Source organism: Tursiops truncatus, chromosome 3, assembly GCF_011762595.2.
Source record: "Tursiops truncatus isolate mTurTru1 chromosome 3, mTurTru1.mat.Y, whole genome shotgun sequence".
Classification (NCBI taxonomy): domain Eukaryota; kingdom Metazoa; phylum Chordata; class Mammalia; order Artiodactyla; family Delphinidae; genus Tursiops; species Tursiops truncatus.
The window spans coordinates 30,169,489-30,182,119 of record NC_047036.1 but is presented as its reverse complement, the minus strand read 5'-3'; the positions used below and the strand labels follow the sequence as shown (position 1 = coordinate 30,182,119).

At 34.6% G+C, this 12,631-nt stretch overlaps 1 protein-coding gene across 5 annotated transcripts in view; it reads right to left on the bottom strand.

Annotated features, from left to right (window-relative positions):
- The window catches only part of NIPBL (NIPBL cohesin loading factor), a 192,664-nt gene that overhangs the window by 106,106 nt on the left and 73,927 nt on the right, over nucleotides 1–12,631 (bottom strand). For all 5 annotated transcript variants that reach the window (XM_019930134.3, XM_019930132.3, XM_033852794.2 and 2 more), the window contains exons 2-6: nucleotides 11,829–11,971; nucleotides 9,690–9,855; nucleotides 7,787–7,914; nucleotides 2,055–2,154; nucleotides 1,387–1,538 (exon numbers count right to left, since the gene is read on the bottom strand). In XM_019930134.3, the coding sequence (XP_019785693.1) occupies nucleotides 1,387–1,538; nucleotides 2,055–2,154; nucleotides 7,787–7,914; nucleotides 9,690–9,855; nucleotides 11,829–11,892 (610 nt within the window). In that variant the 5' untranslated portion in view covers nucleotides 11,893–11,971. The remainder of the gene's footprint in view (nucleotides 1–1,386; nucleotides 1,539–2,054; nucleotides 2,155–7,786; nucleotides 7,915–9,689; nucleotides 9,856–11,828; nucleotides 11,972–12,631) is intronic.

Here is a 12,631-nt window from a genome sequence, read left to right as displayed (position 1 = left end):
CAAACTACATTTTTCTTTTGATTTTGTGATTTCAATGTATTCTTTTGAAAAAGCTGGGTTTATCTTGTTATAAAACAACAACAGTGTTTAGAGTAAAAATTTGTTTTTTTTCTACACATATTTATGTGGATATTTCCGTATGAAGCAAATATGTCCTTTCAATATTTTCCCTCTTTATTAATTACATTTAAAATGTTTCACATAACTTTGGCATACCAGAGTAATATTTCACAAGTATCAAGAGCCCATATACACGCATACTTCTGTTCAGTACTCACACTAAATTCTAAAATTTTGGAGGTGTCTATTCCAAAGGTGTGATTGGTCTCCAAGTTTTTCCTTGACTTACTGTATCAAATAGGCTCAACCTACCATTTCATTATCTAGCTTTGGAAAACCAGAAGTTGGCTGTTTTAATAGATGACACTAAGTTAAAAGTTTGTAAGATAAAAGTTTATAAATGAAGCATGTTTTGATCCATGCATAATAAAAAACCAAGAATATAAACAGGTACTAATGACTGACTGCGAATGTTAAAAATCTGCTGTTAATTATGAGGGATAAAAACACAGATATCTGTTATATTATCTTTTGTACTTTTCAAAATTTCTTTAAAGAAGTACAATATACTAGTAAATACATTATTTAATAGCCATGACATAGAGCCCAACACAGTATGACCTTAAAAAGACATCATAGGGCTTCCCTGGTGGCGCAGTGGTTGAGAGTCTGCCTGCTGATGCAGGGGATACGGGTTCGTGCCCTGGTTCGGGAAGATCCCACATGCCGCGGAGCGGCTGGGCCCATGAGCCATGGCCGCTGAGCCTGCGCGTCCGGAGCCTGTGCTCCGCAACGGGAGATGCCATAACAGTGAGAGGCCCACGTGCCGCAAAAAAAAAAAAAAAAAAAAAAAAAGACATCATATCATCAACAATTGACTTCAAATGAGAACTAATAATCTAATCCCAGAAAATTTTGAATCCAAGATTATTAATTTTCCTCTACCAGTACTGTATCTACTTGATATTATAATTTTCACACAACATATACTTTACTAATTAAAACGTAATTCTTCTTTGACTTAGTGCTACTGTAAGAAGCCCAATTAAATAAAGCAGTTCCTAATTTCATAACCAGATATACTCAGTTGTATAATATAATAAGGTAATCCAAAGAGTCAAATTACACTGATCTTTTTATCTCCCAGATGACTTCCCAAGTAATAAATGTAACATTTTTAATAATATAAGCCACAGCTTAAAAGAAACGTTCACTGACAAAAAAGTATACAGTTTAGTATTTGTGTTTTAAAATTTATAAAAAGAAAAAAATGAATTTGCTGGGAACTAGAGGCATTCCCTTTAAATAAACAAGCAACTTTCTTACCTTGCTGCATTTGTGGATGTGTTGTATAACTTGAAGGATGGGAATATGGCATGTATCCTGCAGGGCTTTGTGGGGCATATGGACTAGGCACTGGGCTGTTTTGTTGTGGCATAAATCTGTTCCCAGAGCTTGTCTGTGGTGGCACAAACCGGCTAAAACCCAAAATCCAAATAAACAATATCAGGAAATGAAATAAATATGATATTCCTTGATATTTCACTGTCATAAAATTCTCCAAACTCTAATTTGTATAAAATATATGTACACAGAAAAATTCTGAAAAATAAATAACATACAAAAGTCATTCACAATTCATAATCTAAGAGTTATATTAAGCAGTTTGTAAAAACTGGAGTAATTCATTTATTTTACATGCTCCCTAAATTCTACTCAATGAATTTTCTTATTTATCTCAAACACGCTGGTTATTTTAACACATTCTTTTGTTTGTATGAAAATAAGTTACTATTTATTTAAATTAGTATATTAGAGCATTTCCACATATAACATTTTAAGGCAAATATTCATGTGGGTTACTATTTAAGGCTAAGCATCTAAACTTTTTAACTACACGTAATTCACCATTACCTAAATGTATGTATACACTATATATTCCTAAGCATATTTACTACAGAAAACAGTACTTAATAAAATGATATATACATTACCTGGAGGGGCTATGTGAGATAGTGGTTTGTTGATAATTGGAAGATGCAGGACTACTGTGCATGGAATTCTGAGAAAGTTTATACTGAGACATCATCATTCCTACACAACATACAAAAATGGTAAAACATGTTATTTTCTTCCAATGGTAAAGCATTCTTTAAGTGATTTAAATCAATCATTCTTTCACAAACATTCAAAAGTTCTTTCTGTTCTTTTCTTTTTGACCAACATGTTAAGTTTGTAGAGCAAAATATAGAAACTATAAATTTCAAGTACAACCAATTTTACCAAAACATCCTTTTAGCATATAACTAATCCAGGGACAGAGACAGAGATATAATTTTTTGTTTTTAAATTTACTTGCTTACTTATTGTCCTATCATTTAGCCTTAGAATTGAAAAGAACTTTCAGAAGTTGCTCTATCTAACCTCTTTCCAAATACTACACACTTCTGTCTACAACAGGCTTTTGGATGGTTTTTCTATTACATGGAATACTTTATTACATACATCTCCCACCTTAGGAGCTTAATTTTACAACTCTATTTCATTGTGATTCGGACCTAAGTTTTTTTTTTTTTTTGCGGTACGTGGGCCTCTCACTGCTATGGCCTCTCCCGTTGCGGAGCACAAGCTCCGGACACGCAGGCTCAGCGGCCATGGCTCACGGGCCCAGCCGCTCCACGGCATGTGGGATCTTCCCGGACTGGGGCAGGAACCCGTGTCCCCTGCATCGGCAGGTGGACTCTCAACCACTGCGTCACCAGGGAAGCCCGGGACCTAAGTTTTAAAAAGTACTTTACTTAAGGGTCCAAAGTCTGAAGTACTGAAATTACCATCTGAAAGTCTGTTAACAAACAACAGAATGCTCCTGTTCTTTCTTCCACAGTAATTCTTGCCATAAAATAGGATTAAGTGAATATTTGTTTAATGAATGAAAGTGTGAAAAGAGCTTTCAGATTCTCACATTTCTTTTCAAGTTAGACACTGTTCCTTCAATTGTTGCATAAGTGGCATTTTGTTATATAGGAGATGCAGAAAAATTCAGCTATTTAGACACTCTAAAATCAAAGATAAAAATCTATGATTAACTCTGACCTTTCTTATGGTATGTATAGCCAATCTTTCTGGGAGTTTCAAGTATCACATTATTTCCCCAAATTTCATTTCCTGCTGCTGCTATGAAAAGTGCCTTTCACCAGAAACATTCAAACAGAAGTTACATGTTCATTTGCCAGGAACTACAGAAAGGATTCTAGCTCTACCACAGTGGCTGAATGAGATGAGAGCACCTCAAAGTCTAACACTAATAGCGTGTTTTCTATGTAGTCTAAATTTCAATTTATGAATTTTCTCTTCCAACTCAAATTCAGTACTAAATCATACATTCCATGGCTTAATAATTTAATTACTATAACTACTGTTGCTGAATTTTTTTTTTTTTTTGAGAGAAAGGGGGCAAGACTCCATGAGATGGGAATTAAAAAGTATTTTCTCCTGAATTAACAGTCATCACTGTGACAAGCTGGAATTACTAGTTTGGGGGCAGTGGCTTTATAAATAAAAGGGGCAAATGAAATACTAGTAGTCCTTTCTGATTCTCTCAGAGATCCAAAGAACTATGAACGAAGTGATTTGCACATTATTAAATTTTTTCTAAATGTGTGACTCACATTTATATTTAACAACCAAAAAATCACCTTTTAAAATTTTAAAGCCAGATGGAAAATGCTTAGGAAAAAAAAATCACAACATGCAATGAATCAGTTTTTAAATGCTAGTTTGTTTTTACAAAGTAGGATATGGAGAAATGAAACAATGTTTCAGACTAAAAAATAAGCATATATAGTAAAAACCACAGAATATGTGACTGAAAGGTGAATACTCGAAGTTTCTTATTAAAGATATAAGTTATAAAAATGTAGTATAAATAGCCTCGGAAGACTTCCTTTATTCAACCTTACATTTATTTACGTCATCCTATACTCAATGCCCTTATCCTATTTCCTATTACAGGCATACCTCGGAGATATTGCAGATACGGTTCCAGACCACCGCAATAAAGCAAATATCGCAATAAAGGGAGTTACATGAATTTCCTGTGGTTTCCCAGTGCATATAAAAGTTATGTTTACACTATACTGTAGTCCATTAAATGTACAATAGCATTATGTCTAAAAAAACAATGTACATACCTTAATTTTAAAATACTTTATTGCTAAAAAATGCTAACCATTGTTTGAGCCCTCAGTGAGGTTGTAATCTTTTTCCTGGTGGAGGGTCTTGCTCAATGTTGGTGGCTGATGACTGATCAGAATGGTGGTTGCTGAAGGTTGAGGTGGCTCTGGCACTTTCTTAAAATAACACAACAATGAAGTTTGCTGCATTGATTGACTCTTTCCTTTCATGAATGACATCTCTGTGGGACGCAATGCCATTTGACACCATTTTACTCACAGTAAAACTTCTTTCAAAATTGGGAGTCAATTCTCACAAACTCTGCTGCTACTTTGTCAGCTAAAGCTTATGTAATATTCTAAATCCTTTGTGGTCATTTTAACAATCTTCATAGCATCTCAGCCACAAGTAGATTCCACTTCAAGAAACCACTTTCTTTGCTCATCCACAAGAAGCAACTCCTCATCCATTAAACTTTAATCATGAGATTTCAGCAATTAAGTCACATCTTCAGGCTTTACTTCTAATTCTAGCTCTCTTGCTATTTCTACCACATCTGCAGTTACTTCCTCCACTGGAGTCTCGTACCCCTCACAAGTCATCCATGAGAACTGGAATCAACTTCTTCCAACTTTTGTGAATGTTGATATTTTGACCTCTTCCCATGAATCATGAATGTTCTTAATGGCATCTAGAATGGTGAAACATTTCAGAAAGTTTTCAATTTGCTTTGTCCAGATCCATCAGAGGAGTTACTATCTATGGAAGCTAGAGTCTCATGAAATGTATTTCTTAAATTAATAAGACTCGAATGCTGAGATGACTCCTTGATCCATGGGCTGCAGAATGGATGTTGTGCTAGCAGGCATGAAAATAACATTAGTTTTGTTGTACATCTCCATCAGAGCTCCTGGATGACCAGATGTGCTGTCAATGAGCAGTAATATTTTGAAAGGAATCTTTTTCTGAGAAGCAGATCTCAACAGTGGGCTTAAAGTATTCAATAAACCATGTTATAAACAAACATGTTTGTCATCCAGGTTTGTTATTCCATTTATAGAGCACAGGCAGAGTTGATTTTGCATAACTCTTAAAGGCCCTAGGATTTTCAGAATGGTCAATGAGCACTGGCTTCAACCTAAATTCACCACCTGTATTAGTTCCTAGCAAGACAGCCAGCCTGTCCTTTGAAGCTCTGAAGCCAGGCATTGACTCTCCTCTCCAGCCATGAAAGTCCTAGGTGGCATCTTCTTCCAATACAAGACTGTTTTGTCTACACTGAACATCTTTTGTTTAGCACAGCCACCTTCATTTTTTATTTTAGTTAGATCTTCTGGATAACTTGCTGCAGTTTCTACATCAGCACTTGCAGCTTTGCCTTGTACTTTTATGTTATGGAGATAGCTTCTTTCCTTAAATCTCATAAACCAATCTCTGCTAGCTTCAAATTTTTCTTGTGCAGCTTTCTCACCTCTCTCAGCCTTCGGAGAATTGAAGAGTGTTAGGGCCTTGCTCTGGATTAGGCTTTGGCTTAAGGGAATGCTCTGACTGGTTTGATCCTCTACCCAGACCATTAAAACTTTCTCCATCTCAGCAATAAGGTTATTTAGCTTTCTTAACATTCAAGTGTTCACTGGGGTATAGCACTTTTCATTTCCTTCAAGAACTTTTCCTTTGCTAGGTGGCTATATGGGACAAGAAGCCTAGCTTTTGTCCTATCCTGGCTTTTGACATGGCTTCCTCACTAAGCTTAAGCATTTCTAGCTTTTTTTTTTTCTTTTTTGCGGTACGTGGGCCTCTCACTGCTGTGGCCTCTCCCGTTGTGGAGCACAGGCTCCAGACGCGCAGGCTCAGCGGCCATGGCTCACGGGCCTAGCCGCTCTGCGGCATGTGGGATCTTCCCGGACCAGGGCACGAACCCATGTCCCCCTGCATCGGCAGGCAGACTCTCAACCACTGCGCCATCAAGGAAGCCCGCATTTCTAGCTTTTGATTAAAGTGAAAGACATGTGACTGTTCTTTTCACTTGAACACTTAAGAGGCCATTGTAGAGTTATTAACTGGCCTCATTTCAATGTTGTTGTGTCTCAGAAAATAGGGAGGCCCAAGGAGAGGGGAACTGCCAGTCCTGCCAAAACATACATTTATTGATTACACTGTCTTACACGGGCGCGGTTCCTAGTGCCCTCAAACAATTACAATAGTAACTTCAAAAATCACCAATCAGAGATCACCAGAACACATACAATAATAATAAAAAAGTTTCAAATATTGTGATAATTAACAAAATGTGACAGAGACACAAAGTAAAATGCTGCTGGAAAAATGGCACTGACAGACTTGTTCAGTGTGTGGTTGCCACACATTCAATTTGTAAAACAGGCAATATCTGAGAAGCGCAATAAAGCGAGGTGCAATAAAACGAGGTATGCCTATAGCCTTTCTTCCAATCAACAATCTCTCCATATTTTCTTTCATTCCAACACTCTTCCAGAGTATGTGTAATTCTAGCTTTCCTTTCACCATTCCTATCTGTCTCCTACGACTGCCATCTAGCTTATTAGTTCTGATGAAGATACAGTCTTGCCCTGCATACCTACCTTTGATTTCCTGAAAGGAAATTTCCCTGGATTCACTTTGGGAAATGGATAGTAACTATGCAATTGCTTTAAAAACACAACTTACACACAAATATAAAGAATCAACAAAGTAATACTATTAAAAAATAAAACTAAGAAATGGAATGGCAAGCTTCATGGAGGTACTGTCAATAAATGTGGCAATATTCTTGAATACAAGTAACCAATTAAATAAACTAGACCTTCCTGGGTTCTCTAAACTATTCCCTTCTGACTGTTTTAATCTTGAGAGGGAAGCAAGTACTTGGGCTTGCCTGATTCAGTAAGCTTCAGACCAGAACAATGCTCCTAACTTAAAGGTTCTTCTTGACTACAGAAAAATCATATCTGTGTTGGACATCACATTTTTATGGGTTTTCTAATGCTTACTATAAATAGAATTTTCCTTAATAGTAATACTTACTATAAACCTTTTTCTATTGCTAAGGCAACAGAAGTGTTAAACCAATTACTACATAACCATGAATATAGTCACCATTGATTCTAAAATTAATACCTGGTATAATTATTTATACATGTACTACATGTTGAGAAGCTCTGCAGATATTTTTATTTATTATTTGATTAATGAAGACTCCTTTCATATCTATTCTATGATTTTTTTAAATAAAAAAATTCCTAAAGCTCTTTCATTGAATGAACTAATAAAGTCTGAAATATCTAGCAAACCACATATTAAGCTTTGCCTAATTCCCAAGGAATTTAGTTACATATTAAACTGCAAGAATGTTAACATCCGTTTAGTTTCCTTTTCGTTCTTGGCTTCATTCAAGGTATCAACACGGCATTAACAGATGACAAGCTAGCTTGTTAAAGGACACACCTGACTTTAATTACATGTGAAACAAGTTCTAATATGGGACACATTAAAAATATATATATATACTATGAAATTCAATTATTAAAAACCTCACCACTTTGTACATATCTGTTCTGCATACTTTTCTCCCTGAAAACGTTAGGACTCCTCGCCAGGATGGCCTGCAACAAGACTGGTATGTCGCCTTCTGGATCATCACTGCCAAGGTTATCTTTCAACTCTCTGGCATTGAAAAAATAAATACAAAACATTAAAACAGTGATGGATGATTAAGAATTCACCAGTGAAATTCAGAAAATGCTGAGGCAGACAATCAAGAAGACATGGTATAAAAATAAATTACACAAGCATGTCTAACAGTTTCGTGGATTTTTGAAGACGCTAATCCTAGAAGAAAGAGAATTATCAAAAAAATGATAGAGGGGAGTTCTTCTACGGACTTCTTCCTCCCCCCATTTTATTTTAAACAGAAAAAAAAAAAAGAACCCCAAACATTATTTTATGGAATTTTAAGTTTATTTAAGAATGTTCATATTAGTTTCAAAGGAGAAAATAGTGTCTATTCTAAACTATTCAAAATAATGGAAGGGTAGAAGTGATAATTATGCACAGAAGTTGATATTTGGGCTTGGAATATATTTTCTCCCTTACATCTGAATGTGAGTGGATCTGTCTTTTTGAGCATGTCCTCTGAATGAAATAATGTTGGCACATTGGTTAAGACAAGACCCAAGGTTACATAATTTTCCCCTCTTTATTCTCTTCTCAAATAAAGCCATCAGGGGAAAAAACCCAAGCAAGTGGTTAAGAATAGCTGCAATTAGGAAGCAGCAAATTAAGTTCACAACTATGGAAGGTAAATGATAAAAAAATTAAATATAGGCAGTATTTTAAATCTTATATTCTACACGTCACTGTTCCACTCATTAAATCTAGTACGATTCATAAAGATGGTATCCACTGATAAAATTAATTTCTGGGGGCAATGTTAAAGCAGCTCTCCATACAGTAAATCATAACTATACATGTGCTATTTCCCTTATCTCTTTAAATATGTGGTGAAAACTTTTGATTAAGGATGTACATGTATAAGAAGTGATATAATATTTAGACACTTGAATTTCTGGAGTGACATAACCAATCATTTCTCAGTTTCTCCATCAGAAAATTCACATTTAGTATTTCACCTAAATTCATCAGCTTTAAAAATGGCCCTGAAGTATGTGCTACAGCTAATGGCAGAGACCTCTCCATTATAATGTGCTTTATCCTCATTCCCCTAAATAATGAACTTTAAGTTAACCAACAGTAAAAGAATGGAAGGACACATGAGTACCGCTGAGTAGTGGCTTCTGAACTTTTTTACATTTTTGTGTTGAGATATTACAAGTATTTACTGCTTTTGTAGTAAAAAGTAAATTTTAAAAAGTCTACTCGTGCAAAAGTCCTGTAAATAAGCTACGTAATTTAAGTGCATATTATTTGAAAAGTCTATTGTGTGAAAATACACACCTATGTTCAGATTGTATGATAAATTCTAGAAAAAAATTAGTCCCAAATTCTGTAGTAGCCTTGAAGTTAATCTTTGAGTTCCTGTTATACTTTACATGAAAAGCATGTAAGCCTACTCCAAATAAAGCCAGCATTAAAGTCCCTAGTGCCTGGGAATTCTAACTACTCCAGCAATTCCAGGAAAAAGAGAGCTAACTTCGTGAGCAACATTAGACCTCTGCACACATCCGTCTTGATGAATCCCATGATTATTATAAGAATCGAAAAGATCCTCATAGAATCACATGGTCAGAACTACTGTCTCAAAATAACTATGGCCTATTTAAATCTCATTAATATCTCATCACAGGCTATATTCTCACTTGGATATTCAAATAATTTAAAATAAACTATGTATTAAAATTTTTTGAAATGAAAGTAAAACCAGGAATACTGATTCTCTTAGTAAGACCAAAACTTTTCATTTTATTTCAGATTGTACTTACATGTGATCTGTTGATACCTGGTTGAGGCTATGGACAAGCTGTGAAACCAAATTATCATCCCTACAGGCCAAAAGGCAGTTCACCTCTTCTGCTATTCGTGCATTAAAGAGAAGGCTCTTTGTAGTTGTAGCAGGTAAAGGGGATGGAAGAGGCAGCTGGTTCAGGACTATTGGGAATAAAATCATATTATTAGAAACTGAGTGACAGAAAGAAATCTCTTTAGTGTTTAAATGTATTTGGGGATTAAAAATAAGTTATAAATATAAATGTGACAAATTTATTAAAAGGCATTCCGTCTCTCCCCCAATAAACCCCAAACAACTCTATTAAAACTCCCCAAACGTCCCTTGGACCATAATAGATTATACTACTCTCTAAGAATAAAACTCTGTGCTAACTTTTCATGTCTTAAATCTTTATTAATTTAATAAGTGAGTAAAAAAAGTAGGGTTAAAAACTAAGTAATTTCCAAGAACTGAGACTGTATTATTTCTGTTATAAGATTTATCAGAATCAAATAAATAAACCAAGTAACAATACCTGACTCTTCACCAGATAGACAAGTAATGTGTGTTTTTAAAAGCTTAAATAAATACAAAAATAAAGAGTTCACTTTGGTAGCAGAATAATGTCCACAGAATAGGATTCTGAAGGAAGAAAAATATCTAAGGAATTTTGCTTTAAGTTATAAATTACTAAATAGTCTCTCTTCATTTTATTCTGACAGCAAACAAAAGGGCATAAACGTTTTACAGTAGTTTAAATTCAGTTATTTAATGTCTTCATATAAATGAAATTTGTTCATTTGTCTAAACTAATAGTTAAAGTTAACTACAGTGTCTTTGTTTTTGGTTTAATTTCTAATCACCTATATAGTATAACTATCATGCCACTCAGCCACAATGGGTAATAACACGGTTTCTATTAATAAAAACACTGGAAACAAATTATTACTTAATAAGTAGGGCTTATTGGGCAAATTTTTAAAATGAGGTACAGCTGAGATAATGGGCAGACACGGCACCCCCCCCCCAGCAAAGAAATTCCTGGTAGTATATTTGATTCTGTACTCCTACATATTATATGAATTTATGCCTTACCTATAACAAAGTGATAACCAAAACTAAAGACTGTTTCAAAAGCTTTCTTACCTGAGTTATTCTAACCCTACTGGCTACTTTCTTGTTATGTCAGATTTTATAAACTAGCCCTGCTGCAAAGCTGTAGGCTGTTATCTATTTTACCCCCACTTAAACTAGCTGGAAATTAATAACAGAAAAAAATAGTATTTTGGGGAAAACAGATGAAAACATTTCTTGAAGTTATTTTCTTATAGCTCCTTTTATGAAGCCCCATATCTTGCATAATGCTTGCTATACAAAGAAAAGTATGTCATCTCCTCACAGTCTACCCTCCCCTCTCATATCTCTTTTTCCCTTTATTCAGGTAGGATAAAGACTAACATTGTGAGGAGCTTTTTGCACCATTACCCAGGGACTGAGAATCAGAGTTGCCTACCAAAAGAATGAGTCCCTAAAATATTATGCTACACTAATTAAATCTCAAGAGAATGAAGATGTTCTTAAACTTAAGTGTTCAGGGTAAAATAGGCTCTTGACATCTATGACAAACTCCAAAAGATTACTAAACATGACATCCAAAATAAACATCACTAAGAAATCAGATTATGTTGGGCTATCAAATTTTCTTCTTTGAAGGGCAGTTTCACTTACCATTTCCATAAACGCTTTTTTAAAAGTCTGTAATAGTTCCTATATGCAAACCCATGCTTCTCTGGTTTTGATTTTTCTTAATGCTTTGTTTCATCTTCTTTGATCCTTACTTTTGCATTTATCCCTTTATCATATAAGACCTTTAAACAAACACACACTACCATTTCTTAATGGGTCCTTAGCATGAAACAGAAATTAAGGTCTTATCTATTATTAGTTGACTACACTAATTCTGTTACTTTCACATTTATGCCAATAAACCAAAGAAAATAATGTTGTGTGTCATTCAAAATCTAAAATCTTTACGCATTTTGTTATTTATGATGCTGCAAATAATTAATGTTACAGTCTCTTTAAAAATCAATGTCAAAGTAGAACATAAATTAGATAAAATAACCAAACTTACGGTCTGTGAGACTAGCAATCCCCGCAAGAGTAGTGATGGGGACATGGGGCATATCCCCATTCATCCTGAAGTTCTGGAATGGTGTTGCCTATGAAAGTACTTAGTTCAGGTGCCAGCTGTCATTACTTCCCATTTCCCAAACACTGCAACAAAAAACAGACAATTATTTGTAACAATATGTCGAATATATTACTACTAGGGAAGTGCTTAAAAAATAAAATTTTCTGCTTTTCTTGTTTGCTCAAGCTATATAACAATAATAGCCATCATGCATACACCACTTACTGTATGTTACACACTGCAAAGTGCTTTGTATACAATAACTCATTTAGTCCTCACAACAACCAACTAAAGTAGGTACTATTATTTTCTGCATTTTACTGATGAGGAAATTAATTTACATGAAGTTTCAAGTAATTTGTGGAGCAAAGATTAGAACCCAAGCAATCTGGCTCAAGAGTCCGTGTAACTAGTAGGCTATATTTCCAGACAGGGATACTCAATTTTGACAAGCACTATTTTCTTTTCCACATCATAAATACATAAAAATTTAGCTTCAACTTGCCTTTCTAGTAAATAATGTGCACATTATTAAAAGATTTGTCTTACTAAATAGCTTCATAAAATAAATGGCAAACAAAAGAAGTCTGCTCTACATCAATTATCTAAGACATAGTGCTAAAATAGAAAACTGAATTGTAATTTTTAGTTTAAACAGTTTAAATGTTTTTGTTTTTTGAGGTTATACCTGCTAGTCATTAACTTTTAAGAGAACCTCTAAGTTTTTTGAATTAAAAACTTCA